A 21,216-nucleotide genomic window follows, 5' to 3' on the forward strand; every position below is an offset into this window, starting at 1 on the left:
TGCATTTCTGTGACCTCGGAGGGGCTGCTTCCCCAGCTCTACGATGAGGGCTGGGGACGTGAGCTCCCAGGCCCTTCATTGATCTCAATCCTATGAGCACTTTGTTATTCCCATTTCGGTCTCCAATCCAGCTGGACCCAAGCACCAGTGGGACCCCTCCCCGCCCCTGCTCTCACCCCAAACAAAGGCTGTGGAATGGCTTCCAGGAACCCTGGGAACGGTTGGCTTGCTCACCACTCCGGGACTGCGCTCACTTCAGGAACAAAAAAGCTCACGGGCCTTCGTGGGCCTGACCACAAGGAGAACATTAAGCCTTCATGAGGCTTTAGGAGTCGCACCTTTCAAAGAACAAATTTGGAAGCAAAAACTCCTTCTTTTTGGGTGGATATGAGATGTGCCTCCTGGTGATCTGGTCTGATCTACACTGGGGAGAACGCGGGCAGGGCAGGGAGCTAGCGCGGAGGGTGGGGCCGGGCCATCCCAACACAGGGGAACCCGCGTTAGGTCTCTCTCAGGAGAGCAGAAAATGAATAGGGAAAGGCTTGTGTTTCCTAACCACAAATGAGTGTGCCCTCACAAATGAAAATGCAATCCATGCTGCTTATTAACCAGAGAAAGGTCTCCAGCATGTTAGTCAGATTCTTGTGCAGAATCCTTAGGGGCAGCGGGTTGCTGTCTGTGTCTGTGAATGGAATACTCTGCCAAAAAGAAGCTGGTGATCCAAACATCCAACATTAAACCTAACAATGCATTTGCTGAAGAAAAACCTTATTCAGCTATAATCTGATTATATTCGCTGCTGTACCTTTTAGAAAGGAAAACCCTGGGAAGAATTTGCACGAGGAAACATTCCCCCCTCGCCTGCACCCCCAGGCCCGATCCCGTTTGCTTTTGCCTTTTCCCTTCCCCTTAGGCAGCAGAGCTGGCTGGCTTTCCTTTCCTTTGGTTCTAAGCAACACGGGGAGGACTGACAGAACCGAGAGGACTGACAGAATGGGGAAGACTGACAGAACCGAGAGGACTGACAGAATGGGGAGGACTGACAGAACCGAGAGGACTGACAGAATGGGGAGGACTGATAGAATGGGGCGTCTAGCAGGAAGAGGACAGCTATCAAACCACCATCACCCCCATTAAAAGGAAGCAAACTGGCCAGGGAAGAATGCGCTTATGAAAACCTGGGACCCCGTCTCGAAGAGTGGCCTGACTGCCAAAGCGGGGAGGACCCGCCCCAGCCCTTATCTGCTTGCCCCTTGCCACTCACATGCTGCTGACTGCTTCTTTCCCGGCTGCCTTTGCTCCAACGACCCACTCTGCTTTCCCAGGGGGCAGCAGGGCAGGGCAGACCTGCTTTGGCTGAAGAGGCAGAGCCCACGGCCTGCTCGGGATGCTCAGGTCTTTCTAATATTATGCTAATCCGGGAAGGCAATTCTAAAGACGGATGTGGGTTAGAGCCTGCAGCTCCACACCAGGGAACAGCTGCTGAGGACACCTACGAGATCTATGCCCATCCTGGCATTCAGGCTCCCCCGTCCTGGCGGCCCATTTTGCATTCTACGCCGAAGCAGCAGATGGTGCTAATCTAAATAGATTACCTGAGAATTTTCTTGGGAACATGAGCTGGAGAAGAATGACTCCTTTTCTTCTTTTCGGCATCCCGCAGGACCTTCTCTTCCATTTCGCTTTTATCCGAAATCACGACACGCTCCACTCCTGGCTTGTCCGGGTCGGAGCTTAGCTCGCCCTGCGCAGAGTCACACCTGTACATGAACACGATCGACGGCTTCTCGCTGGGGTCGGTCCTCGACTCCGTGAACCAGTGATGGCGCTGCACGGGAGGCGGGGGCAGCATGTGGATGACCGTGCCGTCGAGGCCCACCAGCTTCCCCTTCTCTCTCTCCTTCTCTTTGTCATCCTCCTCCTCCGTCTTCTTGCGGCGGAAGAAGCTCTTAAACGAGATCCAGCGCTTGGGCTTGGCGTCGGCTGTCCTCCTGCCCTCGGCGCTCAGGACGGCCTCGGCCTCGGTTGACCTGGTGGGGCTGGTGGGCTTGCTCCAGTGGCTGAAATGTCTTTGCAAAAGGTTACTCGCGTGGTACGGGGAGGAAGTGGAGCGTGGCGGGGGGAAGGGAGCCCCTGGTTCAGCCTGGGGGCTTGGGGTAGGAGTGCCGGCTGTGTACTGGGAAGACTGGCAGGCGGTGGGCTTGGAGGGCAGCTCCTTGGGCCCAGGGGCGCCGGGGCTCTCCGGGGCTGGGGCGGCTTCCTTCTCATGGCTGGGCGGCGCAGCAGCAAAGAGAGATTTTGGCCTTGTGGGAGGACTCGTGGGGGTGTCGTCCGCTGGAGGCAAGGCGTACAGCTCCTCTATGCTACGGGCTTCTGGGCCAGAGGGGGGGGTTCCCGGGGGGGACTGCGGAGGCTGGATCGAGGCGACGATCTGGGAGAGCACGGTGCTTGCCTTTTCCCGGTTGCCACTGCTGCCCGGGGGCCGCGACTCCGGAGCGGCTTCGGTCTTGGCTGTGAGCTCTTGCGCGGTTCTCTGGGCTCGTGCCGGGGAGCCCTGAGCAGAGCCCTGCCGTCTCTGGGGGGAGGGCTGGCCTCTGCCGAGGCAGCTGTTAAACTCCTGGACCTTTTGGGCCACCGAGCCCTTCCTGTGCTCCGTGCTGCTTGAGCGCCCCTTGCCCAGAGAGGCGTCGGCGGGCTTGCCGGCGGGACTCTCAGCCACTTTGTATTCCGTTTCGATTTCTTCGTAAGTGTGGCTGATGACACTGGTGGTTTTATCTTTCATTGACAGCTCTCCGCTGGTCCCCAGAAAACTTTTGTAGATGGCTAAGTTGTCGTACGCGTTAGGGTTGATCACGATGGGAACTTTGATAGCGTTCTTGGAGCTTCGCGCGTACGTCGGCTCGTCGTGAATGATGATGGGGAAGGGAGGCATGCCGGCGTTGTTGTAACTGTTGAACTTGATTTCAGACAGATTGGGCGACTTCACCGGGATCGTTTTGGAAGAAATACTGGTGGCTGTGGGGGAAGTGGGCGCTGACTTGTGGGAGTTTTTCCTCGGAGGGACGGTCGGTCCTGCGCCGTCAGCGACCAGCTCCACTTTGGGTATCTTTTGCCGTGGGCTCGTACTGGATGTCCAGACTTCCTGGTATCGGATGGTGCTGGGTTTTTTGAAATGAGCATTTCCCTGTGCTGCCGTGGAGGTGGGAGACATAAGGGGGGAATTTGGAGTGGATGACGTGCTTTTGCTCTTGGGACTCTCGGTCTGACCGTCCAGGTGCTCGCTGGCCATGGCCGCCGACACATCGACGACCGTATAGGGCTTGCACACGGGCTGTTCCAGATTCACGACTCGGTATGGCTTTGCTCGCTCTTCGAGAGGCACTAAGTTTATAGTCACTGCTTGCCCAGCCGCGTCTGTAGGGGTTTTGCTTTCTTGCTTCTCAGCCTGAAGCTCAATCTTGCCATCTTTCTCTTCTAATCGGAGCGCGAGCACGGCCTTGTGGGTTTCTAAAACGTGAGTGGGGCTTTTTGGAGCACCGGCCGTGTCCTTCACCTGCTGCTGATGGTCGGCGTTTTCGCACTCTGCTTCCCCTGGTTCCATCTCCTTACCGTCCCTGGGGCTCCCGGGAGACGTCCCTCCATTGCAGAGCTTGTGAGATGAGCTGCTGGCTGTCCCAGAGCGAGACTCTTCTGTTAAGGACGACTCGGGGGATGTGGAGCCGGAGGAGGCCATGCTCTGCGGGCCTTCCTGCCCATAAGGGATCACGGGGTCCTCCCCGTAGTCGTGCAGGATTTCATCATAGCTGTCATCATAATCCACCGCACAGATCCTCTGGAGAGACTTGTTTCTCAGGGGAACAGTGTTCCACTTTTTGCCCACAAAGAATCGGACGGGGGAGAGGGTGTTGGCCCTGAAGTTCGCAAAGCGGGGCTGGCCCCTCATGCGAATCTCCATGGCCAATAGCTCCTCATCGCTTTCGTCCCAGCTCTCGTGCTCTTCGTGCGCGCTGCGGAAAAACGCGTCGTCCTCACTCTCGTCTTCACTGGAGAACTCTGGGTAACAAAACCGACCGCCTTCGCTGCTGATCACTTCTGTGCTGCCGCTCAAAATGACGTGCTTGCTCTGGGGGTCCTTCCCGCCCCCCATCATGCAGCTGGGAGGGAGCTGCCTCTCCAGGGACCGCTTGTAGCAGCTGCTGATCCTCCCCAGGAACGTTTCCCTTGAGTTACTCTCGCTGCCTGTTCGCGGAGGAGTGGGATCCAAGCCCACAATCTCCTTCAGCACTTCGGTCAGTCCGTTGTTGTTGTTTGCTACCTGACTCACGCTGTCACTGGGGCCAAAAGGCCTGGGCACGTGACCAAACTCTTCAATCTCTTCCTCGTTGTTGTTGTTGTTGTTGAGTGGTTTTTTATTCAGGGAAACCCTGTTCCGGGTCCAGCTGATGATCACCGGCTTGCTCTCGCAGTGCTCGGGGGTGCTGGCCTCGGCACTCAGGCTCTGCCCCCCCGACACCATCATGGTGGGCTTCACGGCGATGGTGGGCTTCTTGGCCACGGGGGGCCGGAAGTTGCCCGTGCCCCGGACTCGGTGGTTGTTGCTGTGGTTTGCGTTGGTCTTTATGCTACTGTGGGGGAGGGGGGCTGCCTCTGGGGCGGGGGGCAGCTGGTGCAGGCTCTTGGGCTTGAAGCAGTTCTTGCACTCGCCGGGTTTCCAGACGTGTTCAGTGAAGGTGTTACAAGCAGACATTTTTCACGGAGCTTCGTGCTTGCTGCTCCACTTTCAGTGCATGGCAAGGTCTTCATCCGCTAGTTTTCACTCCCTGTGTATCATAGCAGCTCTCTGAAGTAGTCATCAATCTGGGGGAGAAGGGGAAAACAAGCAAAGAAGATCAGAATGGCCCAGGCAGAAGGATCATGTGACCTGCAAGAACTCACTCAACTACTAAATGCTTAACATTTTTATGATGGGATTTAAAAAAAAGTTTGGCCTCTGCTGGAGAGCACTCGGAAGGGCGGAGCATCCCATATTCTATTTACTTTCTCATTGTGCCACTTACTGCGTATACCGGCTTGACACTGAACTTCCAGCAGATACTGGGTGACAAGCTTCAACAGGGGCCTTCCAATCCCTCCTCCGCTGGATTTTACATGTGATACACGTGGGCAGATTGGTGTCAAGCTAAAAAATGGCTGGGAAACCGATCCCGCTCCCATAAAAGTAAAACCCCAGGCTCCAGGTTCAGAAATACTGCCGGCTGCCGCTTTAGGGAAGGGACCCGGAGGGCAGCTGTTTAGCAAAGCTCTCTCTCGGTGCAAACTAGGAAAAGTGGATCTTATTTAGCCAAAGCTTAGACAGTAAAGTACCTGTAAATAGCACTTGTAAAGCCCTTTCCTTTTATGAATGTTCAGATTGGAAGGTGAATGAGCTTTAACAAGCAAAACCCCAGTGGCAGGGCTAAAGTCTCGTCAATTTATTCTTCGCTTGGTATCAGGGAGTTAACACAGAAAAAACAATCACCACTCTGTTGCAAGTTCAAATCACTTATCATTTGATGCTAAATCAATCAGACAATTGGCAAATGCTTAGTAGGCACCTACTGTATAACTAGCATGGTGTCAAGGGGTATGATAAAAAAACCAGCAGCAGATGATGTCACTTCCCCTCAAAAAATTTATTATGAAAATGTATAGGCTCTAATTTAACCATTCACATTTACAGAGTACTTTTAATCGATCAATCAACAATTATTAAGCACCTACTATGCATATGAAGAACTGGAGATACAAAAAAGAGGCAAAAGTTCCTGCCCTCAAGGAGTTTTCATTCTGATGGGGGAGATGATGAGCAAACAAACATGTACAAAAGATATCTTACATATATTGCATCTATGATAAATGGGAAATAATTAAGAGGCAGGTTATGACAGAAGGGAGGCTGTCTGTAAAAGAAGGTTCAGAACGTAGTTTCTTTCCTTCCCCTGAGAAAGCCTAATGGCCACAGTAAGATCAGGAGCCAGGGCTGGATAAGGTGCTTCCTGACTCCAAGCCCGGCCCTGCTTCCCCTCTACCGGGTCCCGTTAACCAAACTTAAATGACTCTTGGAGAGTCGTGAGGAGACGGCCCCCGGGCCGGGCTGGCAGAGCCCCCCAGACAACACTCCCCCCACTTAGCACGGGAGCAGATTCCCTCAGTCAGAAAGCCGGGCGGACGAGCAGTTATCGGGTCATCGATACGGTCGCCCAGTGGGATTCGCCGGAGCCCCCCTTTTTGTCAGTGTCACGGCCACAGAAGTCCATCACTACGCTCGAGCGCTGCTGACAGCTGCCAGTCCCAGCTGCCCTAGCAGGGAGGGGGCCCCTTGCCACCAGAAGGCAGGCCAAGGAAGGCTGCGCAGACACCTTTGCGGGCCACCAGGTGGCGCTGCAGCCTAAGCCCAGAAGGGCTCCAGAGCCTCCAGAGCCAGCCAGCCGGGGTCTCCCTGCAGAGGCTCCTTACGTTTGGAGGCTGTGTCAAAACTCTCCTCAAGCCTCGGTGACACAAAGGGCCTGTCGGCGCAGATCTGGCCCGCCCTGGCCCTCCGGTTCTGCCGACTCTGAGAACGACGTGGCTGCCTTCCCAGCTGGAGCGGGCCCCTCTCACGGGGCTGGGCGGGAGGCGTCCCACCGGCTTCCCCGTGATGGGCTCCCGTTAGCTCATCGGCAGGAATCGCAGGAGGCAAAACGCTCCCCTATCTCTGCAGACGTCCCTTCCATTCTCAAGGCAAACGGGGATGATGGGTGCTCCATCCAGCCTGGAAGTGTCCGAAGCCTTCTCTGCAATCAGGAAAAAGCCTTTGAAATCCTCTCTGCTCTGGGACAGTTTTCAGGACTGAAGCCCAGCAAGCCAAATATTTTCTACTAATAAAGCTGCCGAAGAAACTCTTCAAGAGGCAGATTTCCATTCTTCAGACCAGGGCAGACTTTCAGAAGTTTCTCTCCTGCTACAGAGACACTGACAATCCGATCATTCATTTTCTCCCATTCTATTGCTTCATCCAGATCAGAAACAAATAACCCTGAACCAGCGTCCCATTTTTGCCTCAGCAGTAAACAGGTTGGTACAAATGGCTGGCGTTCCGCAGTCCCAAGGCAGCTCAGGGAGTTGGAGGAGTGTGTAGGTGGTCTATTAAATACCATACCGAGGATTCTCCTAAAGGCACCCAAGGAGAATCTGCTAATAATAGAGAAGGATGGGGAATGGGGCTGCCACGCTGCCTCCCAAACAGTGCTGCCACCTGAGGCCATCATCTCTATCTACAAAATCTGTCACTTCACAAAGGAAAAGGTGGCAGAATCGAGACGAGAGCCAACAAGTTTTTCATCCTTATTGCCGTACACAGGCTTTTAACAAGACTTCCAATAAGCAACAAAACCACATGTTTTCTCCAGATGTTCTTCTCTATTTCCACGTCTCGCGGATGAAATTTAGAAGCCGAAGGCCCCGTGAACATTTTGTAATGGAACAGACTAGCTGCTTCTTTAAAACGGGAAGGAAAAAGTGACAAGCAGTCCCACGTCAGGATCCTGGCCTTTTTCTTGTGCCCCAGTCAGAAATGCTGACCCAACTCCTCCCCCAGCTGCCAAAACTTCTCCAAGATGACGAAAAGGGTGGAGAGGAGGAAGTGAAAAACAAAGTTAGAAGGGAGGCAAAACCCACCTTGAGAACGTATGGGGAACACAAAAAGGCTCACAGGGATGCCAAGCACCTTCCCCTCCCAGGAATGGAACACATTCCCTCTCTCTGGATCGGAGGTCTGGCAGGAGCTGACTCTTTGCTAAGGGCAGCATTCCTGGGAAGAAGGTAGTGTGGGGATTGGGATGATGAAACTGAGCCCGAGATGTGCTGACTTGCCCTATTACACAGCCAGGAAGTGTTGGCGCTGCTAGGAGAGCCCACGTCTCACAAAATCCTGCCCTATGCTTTTTAGGCTAGGCAGATTCTAGAAGCATAGAGAAAAAAAAAAAAAAGGGAAACACAGACAGCAAAGGTAAGGTAGGGGAGAAGAAACTGCTGCTTAACCCTAACCTTAACAAATGAGGAGGGAAAGGGAAGAGAAGATGAGGAAGACAGAAAAAAGGAGCAAGAAAACAGATCCTGTTGTTTGCTGGTGGATCAGCCATCAGCAAAACTTGCTGTGATGTTTTTAATCAAGCTGACGGAAAAGAAAAGGCCAGAAAGCAATTTGTGAACAATTCTATTTTCCTTGTTTTTATTTTTCTCTATGGCTCACCATGAGGCCTTTCTAATCAAAGAGCTTATCCCTAACTTGGTAAAAGTATGAAAAGTAAATATAGCAAAAATGTCCTCATTAAGGAATTAATTGGGAGAGTGAGTCGGAATTTGTGAAATGTCCAAGATAGGCAGGCACCTAGCAAACATTCATTGAGGGATCCTCAAGTAACCCCACTATCAGCAGTCAGGCTTGGGAAGTGACTGGGATGTCCCCAGGGAAGCTTCTATCATGGTCCAATTTCAAGTCAGCGAAATACTGCTAAGTGCTCAGCCTCCTTCCCCATCCCTGTGACAGTCATTCATTTAGGTAGAAAGTATCTGCATAAATCCAAACAATTCAGTTCAGTCAGGGTTCAAACGAACACTGAATACACTCAGAATGAACAGGTTTGCTATAGAAAATGAACAACGAAGAGCAAACTGAGAAGGTTGCCGTGTATCAGTCTGAGGGCTGGACTGCACTTTCTTACCCAGAACAAGAAGTTGGGAAGGTTCTGTGGAGGAAAGAGTGAGAAGAAGGCCATTACCTTAAAAAACAGTTCTTCAGAGAATGGATTTTCCTACTTTTAGTAGGAATTCCCAGCACTTCCCTGAACTCCTATTTTGGGGGGAAGGAAGACTCAGGAGAGGGAAGCACCAGAGCTTTTGTTTTATCTGGAGAGAAGTTGCCAGGCACCCCTCACCCCCCAGTGCAAATCCGGTACCTGCTCAGCAATCGATAATCTTAGAGAGGGTAAGGGACTTAACCAGTCACACAGTCAAGAATGGGTCAAAGGTGGGATTTGGCCCCACATCCTTCTGACTTGGAAGCCAGTGACCTGGCTGACTTCATTTTCCCATAAACTAGTGAGAATCCCACTGTAGCTCCTCCTACAACCCTGCACTGCTCCCTCTGTCTCGCCAGCCCGCATTCTGCAGCTCTCCTGGAGGCCGTCTATACTAGGGCCTCCACTTCCTTTCCTCACACTTGCCTCCTAGTTCCCTGCAACGGCTTCTACCCTTATCATTCCACTGAAATTGCTCCCTCCAGTTATCAGCTTGCTCAGGTGCCAGACTCCCCGACCCTTGCTCCTCTCTTCTCTCTAGGTTCTCCCCACCTGACTGAGCACCGGGGTTGTCTCCCTTTCTGGATCTTTTCCCAGGTCACGCCCGCTGGCACCGGGCGTCAGTTCTGGAGCCTCTTCTCTTCCTCTGTCATATTTGGCTTTCACCATCCCTGTGTGGATAATTCTCCAACCTTCCCACTCGGCCCCAAACTCTTGGCTGACCTCCAGTCTCACTTCTCTACCTACACAGCAGACAATTTCGAGGCTGTTCTCAGCTCCCTCTCATTCCCTCCTCGGTCTTTTGCCATCGTGCCCTGTCAATCTTGCCTCGGCACTCTCCCACATGTCCTTGGAGGCTCAGGTGGGACACGTGGTACTCAGGGAGGGCCAGCACTTGTGGTGTGGGGACTGTCGAATCCCTTTCAGGGCTGCTCACCCATGTTTGGGCTTCAGCCGCACTCAATTATGCCTGTGGCCCCAAGAAGCTGGAGCACTCAGGGGTCACAGCCCACTAAAACTCAACTGGCAGACAGGCTAAGCGTGCCGAGGGTGAGCTACAGGCCTGGCCCTGGCAGAATGGATCCTGGGGGAGAACAATCTGTTCCGACGGCCACGAGGGCGCCTGAAGCGGGCGCTGCGAAGGACGCGGAGCTGTCCAGTACCCAAGGCACCCAGGGCACCCCTTACAGCCCGGGCCACCGCCGGCAGTCTTGACTTGTGTCTTGCACTGGACTTAATGGTTCAGGAAGAGAATGAGGCTGATGACTTTGCACAAGTCTGCCTCCCTAACCTCCAACATCCCTGCGATGTCACTGGTCGTCTTTGAAAACAAGAGGCGAACAACATCATCTCTGCCCCCTTTTCTTTACTGCCCCGCCTCTGGGCAGGCCGCGGCTACTGCCAGTCTCCCCCGTTCCAGACTCTCCTCCACTTGGCTGCAAACTGATCTTTCTAACGTCCAGATCTGACCATGGTGACGCTCTACTCCATAAACTCCAGGGGCTCCTATCCCCTTCAATAAGAAATACAAAATTATCTGGCTTTTAAAGCCCTTCTCAACTTCCCAGTCTGACATCTTTCTTTAAGGTATTCTAGTGACACTGGCCCCCTCGCCTGCACAAAATACCCCGTCTCCTCACTGGCCATTCTCACTGCCTGGAATTCTCCCTATTCTCATCCCTGCTTCTTGCTTCCCTGGCTTTCTTCAAGATCCAGCTAAATTCTCCATTTCCACAAGAAGACTTTCCTACTCTCCCATATTGGTGCTGCTTTAAACCTCTTATTACCTACACTTTGCCATTTATATACCTTAATTATATATAGCTATTTGCCTGTCATCTCTCCCATTAGACTATAAGCTACTTGAGGGATTGTTCTGATTTTTTTTAATCCGGTGCTTAGCACAGTGCCTAGCACACAGCAGATGCTTAATAAGTGTTTGTTGACTTTCCAACATTTTAGACTATCACCTCTCATTACAAATGTATGAATACATCTATCAATGTATGACTACATATATCAATATACCTGGCTACCATTTTTGATTCTAAATGGTATGGTTGAAGAATCATGAGTACAATGTACAATATCTAGGCAGGGAAGGGAGCAAAAGAATCATTAAGTGAAAAAGTTAAAAAAAAAGTTTCAACAAAAACGTAACAAAAGGGTGAAAATAGTTGTTTTTGTTGTTGTTTTCTCATAGCTTTCCCCTTTTTATTTTGATTTTTCTGTACCAGCATTACTATGGAAATATGTTAAAAGTTGATTGTACATGTATAACCTATATTGGGTTGCTTGCTGTCTTGGTGAGGGGAGCAGTAAGACGGAGGAAGGGAAAAAATGGCACTCAAAATCTTATAAAAATGAATGTTAAAAACCATCCTTACTTGTAATTGGAAAAATAATATACCATTAAAATAAAAAAAATATTTTTGAAAGAAAAAAGTCTCCTCACCCATTTTAATTGCAGCTAGAGATAAAGGCTAAAGGCTATACTTAGCTGAATTAAGAAGAAAAGGAAAAGGTAAAGGAGAAAGGGAAGTCTATATCTAATTGAATGAAGAATCCCAGAATATAGCAAAGAGAGATAAGGTTTTCCTAAATGAGCAATGCAAAGAAATAGAAGATAACAAGTGAATAGAAAAGACAAGCGATCTTAAGACATATCAAGAGAACATTTCATACAAAAACGAACACAATAAAAGACAAAAATGGTAGGGATTTAACAGAAGAAAAAGAGATTAAAAGGTGGCAAGAATATATACAAAAAAGCTATACAAGAAAGATCTTAGCTTCCCTGATAACTATGATGGTATAATTACTAAAGACAGACATCCGGGAGAATTAAGTCAAGTGGGTCTTGGGAAGCATTGGTAACAATAAAGCTAGTGGAAGTTATGTAATTCCCTCTATTTAAAAACCTAAAAGATGTTGCTGTGACAGGTGCTGCACTCAATATGCCAGCAAATTTGGAAAATGCAACAGTGGCCGGTGGATGGAAAAGATTAATTTATGTCCTAATCCTAAAGAAGGGCAATGCTAAGCAACGTTCAAATTACTGAACAACTGTGCTCATTTCACACACCAGCAAGATTAAACTTCAGATTTTGCATGTTAGATTTCAATCCATATGTGGACTAAGAATTACGAGAAGAATGGGCAGGTTTTTGAAGAGGCAGAAGAACTGGAGACCAAATTGCCAAATTCACTGGTTATTACAGAGAAAGCAATCACAACAAAACACAGGAAGTCCTCAAAGAGATGGTCGTACCAGTTTATCTCACTTGTCTCATGAGGAATCTACCTGCCAGTCTTGTCAAGAAGCAGACAGAGCCATACACTGAACTTGATTGATTTAAGATTGGATAAGCACAACAAGGTTATATATTGTCCCCTTATTTTGCTTACGTGTGGAATTCATGCTGCAAAATGCCAGGAAGGACGAATATGAAACCAAAATTAAGATCGCCAGAAGAAATATCTACTATCTCAGCTATGTAGACAATATCACTCTGATGGCAGAAAGTGAAGAGGAATTAAGAAGCCACTTGATGAGAATGAAAGAGTGTAAAAGTTGACCTGAAGTTTAACATTAAAAAAAAACTAAAATCTTGGCAACTAGTCATCACTTCCTGGCAAACAGAGAGAGAAGAAATGGAAACAGTATCAAATTTTATATTTTTGGGTTCAAAAATCTCTGCAGATGGTGACTGCAGTCATGAAATTAAAAGATACTTGCACCTTGGAAGGAAAGCAATGGCCAATCTGCATAGCATAATAAAAAGCAGAAACTTCACTGTGCCAGCAAAGGTCTGCCCAGTCAAAGCTGTGGCTTTTCAGTAGTAATTGTATGGCTGGGAGGGTTGGGTGATAAGGCAAGCTGAGCTCTGCAGAATCGATGCTTTCGAGGTGGTGCTGGAGAGAACTTCTGAGAGACCTTTGGACAAATCAGTCAGTACTTAAAGGTATTAATTCAGACTATTCACTAGAAGGTCAACTACTGAAGCTGAAAAGTTTAAATACTTTGGACACATGGTGAGAAGATAGGACTCAATGGAAAAGACCTTGACATTGGGAAAGACTGAAGGCAAAAGGAAAGGGGATGGCAGAGGTGGAGAAGGACAGAAAATGTCATGGAAGCAACGCCCATGGGGACTCACTTCAGGAGGTAGTGGAGAATGGGAGGGTCTGGAATGCCGGGGTCTAAGGGGACACGAAGAGTCAGAGTTGCCTGAACAACAAAGCAAAATAATGATGTTGAAGGGAAACAGACAGCTCTGTGGGCGCTGAGGAGCTGAGAAGAAGTGACTGGAGGGGCTGGTTCAAGTGTCCCCTCTGGGCCATAGTGTGCAGGACTCTGGTAGGCAACTTCATGGAGATGAACAGAAACAAATGAATAAGCATATTATGTTCTCACCAAGAGCCATTCCAATGCTCTTCTCCTAAAGTTATCAGGGTCCAGCGAGGACCTACCGTCCAGTTTCCTTAAAGGTAAGGGCACATGCTGGCAGGATGGCTGCCATCAAGTGACAAGCACGAACGCCCTGAGAGACACATTAGGTCCAGATGTAGTCCTGTCCCTCTGCCATTTGAGCATTTCCCAGGGCTCCTTGTTGTCAACTAAGTCCAGCTCAGGCCTTCCATGTAGCCCGTCTGGGGCCAACCATCCCGGTGCAAGCTTTCCCTCTGTCCTGCTTGGTCCATTGGCTCTTCCATCTTGGTGCTCTCTTCCATTGTGTCACCCTAGTTCATGGTCTCCTCAGACTGGCCCCCTCTGGTTCCCAGCCCACTACGAGCTTCTTGGCTGCCATGACTGGACATCATTGTTCTCTCCATGTGGAATGCCGTCTGCTGTGGTTCATCTACCGAAATCCTATCTCCATTTCATGGCCTCCCTTCATGAAGAAGCCCTTCCTGACCTCCAAGTTGGGAGAGGTTCCCTGGGGAATTTCATCCAGCATTTTGTCTGGCACTGACTCTAAGATACTCAACCTTCACACAAAGTGCGCCCGATCCCTGTGTAGTCTCCCACTAGGCTACCGACTGCAATGTTAGGGGGTTAACAGATGGTTGCTGTGTCAAGCCAAATGTTCTTATTGAATGTGAGCATTCATTTGGGAGGAGGGAAACTTGGATCTTGGTTCTGCTATTAAATTGCTGCACTGAGTTTGATCAAGTTATCTTAATTCTTTGAGCTTTAGTTTCTTCTCCAAATATAATAGGAGGAGATTACATGATCTTTAAGCACTCTTTCAAACAAAAATCCAATGCTTTTTATTGTCATTTTAGCTACCTGGAAATAAACAGGCTCCCCTCCAGCTGCCAAAAAGTGGCTGTCAGGCACACCTCCCATTTTTGCACTTAGAAGCACAGATGAGACACAGAGGTAAGCCTCAGTAGGACTTTACTGAATGCAAACCTAAGTCAAAATGCCATCCTTCTACTGATAGAGAAAAACAAAGTGAGAGTAAGTGAAAAAAATTGCAATTCGGGGCTCAAGTTCCTTCCTCACCTCAAATAAATGACCCACCTCAAAAGCACATCTCACCTTCTGTCCATATAGTCAATGCCCTGACTGGAGCAAAGAAGGCAGTTGGAGAGGCTCTGTAAAAACCAGCCTGGGTGTCGCGTTAAAGCTTAGGCACCTAATTATCAGAACCATTCATTTCCTCAGGGCATTGGGTTTTTAAGAAAAATTCTAACTTAATTAATTATCAAGTTTTCATGCCCAAGGCCAAATGGAGACTTTAAATTAGAACTAGAGAGAAGAGCTGCTAGATACTGGTATGATGTCAGAAAAAGAATAAAAAGAAACTTAAAAATCTAAAATTCTGGAGCCATTCAGTAAGGAGTTAAATGTCCAGTCACTTCTGTGGGCCTGCTCTGTTACGGGACAGGTCAATTCTCCGAGAACCTCCACAGCTGTGATATCTGTGTCATAACATCTGAAGGAGTGGCAGGGCAGCCTTTGCTGACACAGGTGTTGCGGACTGGGAATGAGATAAATTGGAGGTGGAGGCTAGAGGACAGAGGTCAGATAACTCAACGGCCTCTCAGTCAGAGAGGTCAGAGAACTGCAGCTGCCTCTCAGTCTCCTGTATCAGCCTCTCACAAGAGGAGCTCTATTCTGGGTTGGATCTCCAGCAGCCACTGTCAGGTGGCTCCCATTTTTCCCAACAGCTCCCGGTAATACAACACTGCTCCATTGGAAAGATGTGGCATTTGTCTCCAGATTCCTGAGAACCTGGGTATGAATCCTAGACTTGCCACTTATTACCAGCATGGTCCTGGATAACTCTCAACCTCTCTCGGCCTCAGTTTCCTCCACTGTCAAATGAGAGGATTTGGATGAGATGACCTTGCAGATCTCTTCCAGCTCTAAGTCTATCATCGTATGGGATAGCACAGTGGTCTTAATAATAACTCCGAGTCATCATGAAACTTATGCTCCAAAAGTTTTTTGGCAAAGTCATTTGCTTTCAAACAAGAATGCCTTTTTCTTTGAAGAACATTATACTTGGTGGTTAGTGCTAGGGAATCTAATCCCCCTTCAGAGCAATGGTTCTACGGGAAAATGTGTTCAGTGTCCTGTCCCCGGATGCCAGAAACACATCTGCTGCTGTTGTGGCTGAATAGTGGACTCCTGCCCCCAACCACGAGGCAGGCGGGGGACTAGAGAGTCTCTTTTCTTTGAGCCACTGGCCATGGTTCTTGTGGTCTGGGGCAAGGGGCGATGGGCCAAAGTCAGGCACTCCAGGAGCCAAGTCTCCTCCAGGATATTCCTGGATCTGGAGCTGATGCCTCCTCACCCTGATTTTCCTATGGCCTCAGGGACTAGCCTCCTCACTCTCCCAGCTCTTGCAGCCCACAGGAGACTCCCCCCTTTTCATTCTACTGGGAAATAGAGCCTCGCCTTACAGCAACTACTCATCCTATATCCTTGAAGAGAGCACATAGCTCTTGAGGTTTTCCAACATTGCTAATAACTATAGGAAGGATGCAGTAAGGGGAGGAAGGGTGAGGCGCTTTCCTATTCCACCTCTCTTTCCAAAATTGCTTTTCTTTTAAAAATTTTACTAAGAGCCAGAGGGAGTGAAAAAAAAATAGTGTATGTGGATGATTAACAAAATGAAAAGAAAGTTTTGTTAAGTAAAAAAAAGTCTCATGATGTATTCTGCATGGATATATGTACTTACATGTGCAGGCACATATATGGGCTAGCTAGAACAACTAATTCCCTTAGGGCTCACCAGATCACAGTCCACTACAACATATTCTTTTATAAAGACTAAGGGAGTGTGGCTGAGGTCAGAAGAGACAGAAGAGAATGGGACAGAAAGACAAGGAAGAGAGAAACCAGAAAAGTGGAAAGTCAAAAAAAAGGGAAGAAAGAAAAAAGAGGCTAATGAGGAGGGGAAGGGAAGAACAGAAAGACAGAGAAAGATATACATAGGGAGAGATAGAGAAATGTGCACATAAAGGAAAAAAGAACTCTCTCTCAATACAGAGACACACACACACATACCGAGAGATGAGGAAAGAAGAGGAAGAGCGAGACTGATTCATGCATATTCTCTGACTTCTTTTGTTCTAATTGATTTCCGGCTGGTGTGTGTACTTTTAGATGCATGCTGAATCCCAATGAAGTCCTCCTCCATGTATGCTTTATACCAACATAATCCAGTTAAAAGGAATTTAATTGGTGTTCACCATTCCCTGCAATTTCAACATTTTAAAAATGAATAGTCTCACTAAGTACCAGATGGTGACATGTACTAATTAATCAGGCCTGTTCAATGAATGAGCATATTAAAATGAATGCACCTATTAGACATGTGTTGTCGATGCTCCATCCTGTGGAATCCTCCCCTGAAATGAATGCTTGTGGAAGGTGCAGATTGACTGGGCAATATTCACAAATGTCTCTGGCAATTATCTGCAGCAGAAGCAGCGTCACTCGCTTGTTTCTCTCTAGATCATCTTATACTTTGTGCGAGTAGCTCTCTTGCTCTTCTCCCCTCTCCAAGCAATGACACGGTTCCATGGCTTAGCCCGAGTCTTCTCCCAAAGCCACACCTATCTGACAGCCTTAGAAGCCCGTCAAGGTGGCTTCTTCAAGAGTGGAAGGGAAAGAAAGGCTTTGCGGATTCCTGCAGCAGCTGGCGCCTTCTCCTCCTCCCCTGTCCCCTCTCCCTTTGGCTTGTCCTTCCGCCATGACCCCCTTCTGGATAACCCAAATTCTGGGCGTTTCCAGCTACGGAAGTCGGACGGTTTGATTGGCAGCCCAACATGAGTGACCATCTTCACCAAAACCTTCTTTGGGGACCAAATCTCAGATGGCTTCAGTGTCATCACATCTAATGAGAATGGCTTACTCCAGCTGCTCTTTCCTTGGTTTCTAGTTCTTGCTCTACTATTTTTTTGAGTTCTGATGAGTCACTGTGGGACCATTCTGATTCTACAATAATTCTTACAGTTACCAAGAGGCTCACCCCTCGGGTCTGTGGCGGCATGGGCACTACTGTACACAGTTCCAGCCTAAGTCCCTCCACTATGGAGGCAGAACAGAGACATAGGTAAGAGCAGCAAAGAAAAATGTGGCAGGGGGCTTCCTTCCTTTGTACCCATGGGTGAGGGGCTTTCTGCACGAGAGCGAGGCAGAGAAATGGAAAGAACACTGACATTGATGCAAAAATCCTGGCCATGACAATTACTACATGATTTTGGGCAAGTCAGTTTCTTTCTGAGCCTCAGCTATTTCTTCTGTTAAATGGGGATAATTGTACTACCTACCTGACAGAATTGTGAGAGGAAAGAGCCTGGAAGCAATTACTGTTGATGATGTTGGGGAGAAGCTTTGCTCCAGAGCCACCTTATATGCTTCCCAGCTAAGCTTTGATTCCTTGACTTCTGGAGTTTAGCAAAGGGAAGCAGACTTTTAGAGAGAGGAAAATCTGAGGAAATCTGCAACCACATTTATAAAAGTGACCCAGAACAGGCTCAGACAGATCTATTTTTCTTTTTACCATGAAATTCAAAGAGAACTTTCATACAAATAATGGGAATGAAGCTGGATAAGGGAGTGGGGAGGGCATCTGACCCAGATCACAGGGTCTGAGTTCTAGTCCTTACTGTGATCTTGACTAGCCACATAACCTTAGGCAGATAACATAAGGGGAGTGGAATAAGCATTAATCAAGCACTTAAGACACATCAGACACCAATGGGCACTTTACATATATGATCTCATTTGATTCTCACAACAATCCTGTAAGTGTGGGTTGAGTTTTCCCATTTTATAATTGAACAAGTTGAGGTAAACAGGGTTAAATGACTTGCTTAGGGTCACAAAGCCAGCAGGTCTCTGAGGCCAGATTTGAACTCAGTCAGTGTCCTAACTCCAAACTGAGAGTTTCCTCAATGCGGTATTTAGCTGCTCCCAATCATTCTGGGTCCAAATGTCCTTATCATAATACTGAAAAGTTGGTCCAGCTGGCTGGGTTCAAAGCTATCCAAAGAGCTCATGAGACAGATAGTACAATGATAAGGGCCTAGGGCTTAACACAGGGAGTCCTCCAGGAGGCCATGTTTAAGGCCCTGACTCTAACCTAACCTGGATGATGCTGGTTAAATTACTCCTCTGGGTTATACCTCAATCTCTACATCTGTAAAATGCAGGGGTTAGAATAAATGATCTCTTCAAGTGCTGAAATCCCACTATTCATAATTTGTAGATTCAACCAAAGCTAAATGTTCTTTTTTATTTTTCCATGGTTCTTTCCTGAATCAGAGAATTCCTCCAGATTTAGAAGCTTATTCATTATTTACTAAGGTCTTAATTGGTTTTGACATTACTAAGAATCTAAAATAACTTGTACATTTTCAGAATTTGAAGAATTGATTATGCAAGAAATGGTTTTCTGATTGTTTTCATTATATTATTTGTTTAATTTTGTGTTTTATTTAAATAAGAGACTCTATTAGTGGAGAAGCTATATCATAATTTCCTGGTGTTCCAACACAAAAAGAAGAAAAGTATCAAGGAGATATGACTCATTAGAATTTCCACCTAAGAGCCAGAAAGTTTTAAAAAAAAGTTAGAGAAGTCAGATTTTGCTTTGCTTTGTAGGATTATTTGTAACAAACTGAACAGACCCACTTCTATCAACTTCATCTTAGGCAAAAAAGTCTCTATAAATGAAAGGCTAACAAGGGTTTTAATAAATTTAAATGTATGTAGCTATTCCAAGGCATTGTGAAAAATTGTACTAAAAAGCCAGGACTCCAATTATTAAATAAGTAGTATTAATGTTAACACATTAATATTAAAGTTAAGCCAGATTTTAAGAAATCTGATTGTGAGTTAATCACCAAGCTTAACTAACAAAAACCTAAACCTAAGCTTAAGAGAAGGATGGGTTGAGGTCTCTAAGAGAAGCAGCAGAGTGTAGGCAATGAACTAAGGACTCCTTGTTCTGACTTCAGGTTGCCACCAAGGTGTAGAAAAGAGCACTGGATTAAGAGGGAGGAGGCTGAGATGGATGACCCAGTTTCACCACCTCCTTGCTGGGGGTCTATAAGTTCTTGGGGAGAAGTAACTTATCCAAGTCATCCAGAATGGAGACTTGACTGGGCAAGGCCAGCGTCCCCTCCATTAAGTGACACTGCCAGTCCAGAAGAAACAATGCTCAGCTACTTCCAAATATCAGTCCCCTGAAACCTCTCTGGGGACCGACTCAGAAGCCTTGGCCACATCCAAGACCCCACATTCAGGTATAACTGTGTGATGCCGCCCATTCACATTTACTTCCTGCTATCTAGTTATTAGCTCTCTTTCTGATTTTTACTTTTGTGGCAGAAGAGGAAACAAAAATCTGCTCCTGGCACAGATCTGGGCCTGCAAGGACCGACCTGAGTTCCTCGCAGTTGTGGGGAGGCTGCCTGTGTGTTTATTTTGACAGGTTAGTTACCTGACAGTTGCTGTTCTTTGCCAACCTCGGCTAGAAGCCAGGATACCAGAGGGGAACCGAAAGGAGCAGCTGTAGCCCCAAAGGGACCCGACAAGCTTCCACATCCAGAATGTGAGTTTTCCTAACACTAAAAGTTAAAATGTGACACCAGACTTCCCTCAACACAAAATCCTCTGGTTTGAAAACAAGACCGGGGCAAAAGCCGGCCTGCTATCTACACCAGAACATGAGCCGCCTTCCTGAGGACCTTTCATTATGGCAGCGAAGGAAACCAGGTCCTGGAGGGGAAGGGGCCTGGCAGTTACTCAAGGTGAGATTCCATGCCAGGGCCTCCGAATAACAAGTCTGGGTCCTTTCCCCCGCCTCGATCATGGTCCGCTGTCACTTTGGCTGGAGTCTGAAAGCACATCACTTACTGGGAAGAAGAAAAGATTTCCTTTCTAGTGATGTGGCTCCATCAAGGGTAATCATACATTTCCTCTCCTTCTGCCAAGGGAAAGAACAGAAGTCCAGTGCCTTGCCATACCAGGAACCCGGAGGCTTGGGCGGCCCTGTGACCCTCCGCCCCCACCTTGGTGGGCTGCCCTCCAAGCTTGACTGGCTCCCTGGCACCACTTGCTGTGGCCAAACCGATCCATCACCTGGTGGCCAACCTTCAGCTGGCAAGGGGCCTCCTTCCGTGACGCCTTGAGCTGGCTGGTCCTTGGACAAGCACTTCAGCGCCTGTTCCCAGACCCAAATACTTGATGTCTTTCCAGCCTGGAGAAGACCTGCCAGAGCTAGTGCTTCCCTGGCGTCACCTTAAAGAAGGCAAAGTCACTTCCAGCAGTAAATCAGGCCTGGGAGGGAGGAGCTGAGTGGTGATCGACACAAAGGACTACCTTGGAACACACAAAATCTACACATAAAAAAGATTAGGTAGAAATAGGAACATCCATCTTGGAGCTCCTATGCTGACAGAAATCAGAAGTCATCTGTCTGGAAATCAGGAAGCAACGGGACAACAGCAGGGGAGCCTGAGTTCAGGGGCTGACTGAAGCGGACAAGTTTCAATATCTCCTCATCCAATGTGGGGGTGTGGAGGTTGGACTTGACGATCTGAGGTCCTTTCCAGCTAAGCTAGTCCATGCTTTTTTCTGAATGTGGAAAGTCTTCTTTTGCAGGAGAGGTTAGAGAGGCGTCTACTGTAAAATGGCAGTAGGAAAATATCATTCTTACTCTGAGATCTGACATAATGTAAAGTCAAGAAATGGCTTTTGAAATGATGCACTGGATCATGGTCCCCTAAAGATGAGAAGAGGCCTACAGCGGGGCTCTCGGGACCACCACAGAGGTGGTGGAAGGAAGCGAGCCCTCTGACTTCCAGCCCCATAAAGGTAGAACCAATGAATGGAAGCCGGCTCTGACGCAGAAACAAGGTCAGCTGTTCC

The 21,216-nt window shown here is 48.2% G+C and overlaps 1 protein-coding gene across 3 annotated transcripts in view; it reads right to left on the reverse strand.

The window, feature by feature from the left end:
- Positions 1-21,216, reverse strand: part of PEAK1 (pseudopodium enriched atypical kinase 1) — a 254,170-nt gene that overhangs the window by 48,142 nt on the left and 184,812 nt on the right. For all 3 annotated transcript variants that reach the window (XM_051982512.1, XM_051982513.1, XM_051982511.1), the window contains exon 5: positions 1,596-4,857. In XM_051982512.1, coding sequence (XP_051838472.1) covers positions 1,596-4,747 — 3,152 coding nt within the window. In that variant the 5' untranslated portion in view covers positions 4,748-4,857. The remainder of the gene's footprint in view (positions 1-1,595; positions 4,858-21,216) is intronic.

Source organism: Antechinus flavipes, chromosome 2 (genome assembly GCF_016432865.1).
Source record: "Antechinus flavipes isolate AdamAnt ecotype Samford, QLD, Australia chromosome 2, AdamAnt_v2, whole genome shotgun sequence".
Taxonomy (NCBI): Eukaryota; Metazoa; Chordata; class Mammalia; order Dasyuromorphia; family Dasyuridae; genus Antechinus; species Antechinus flavipes.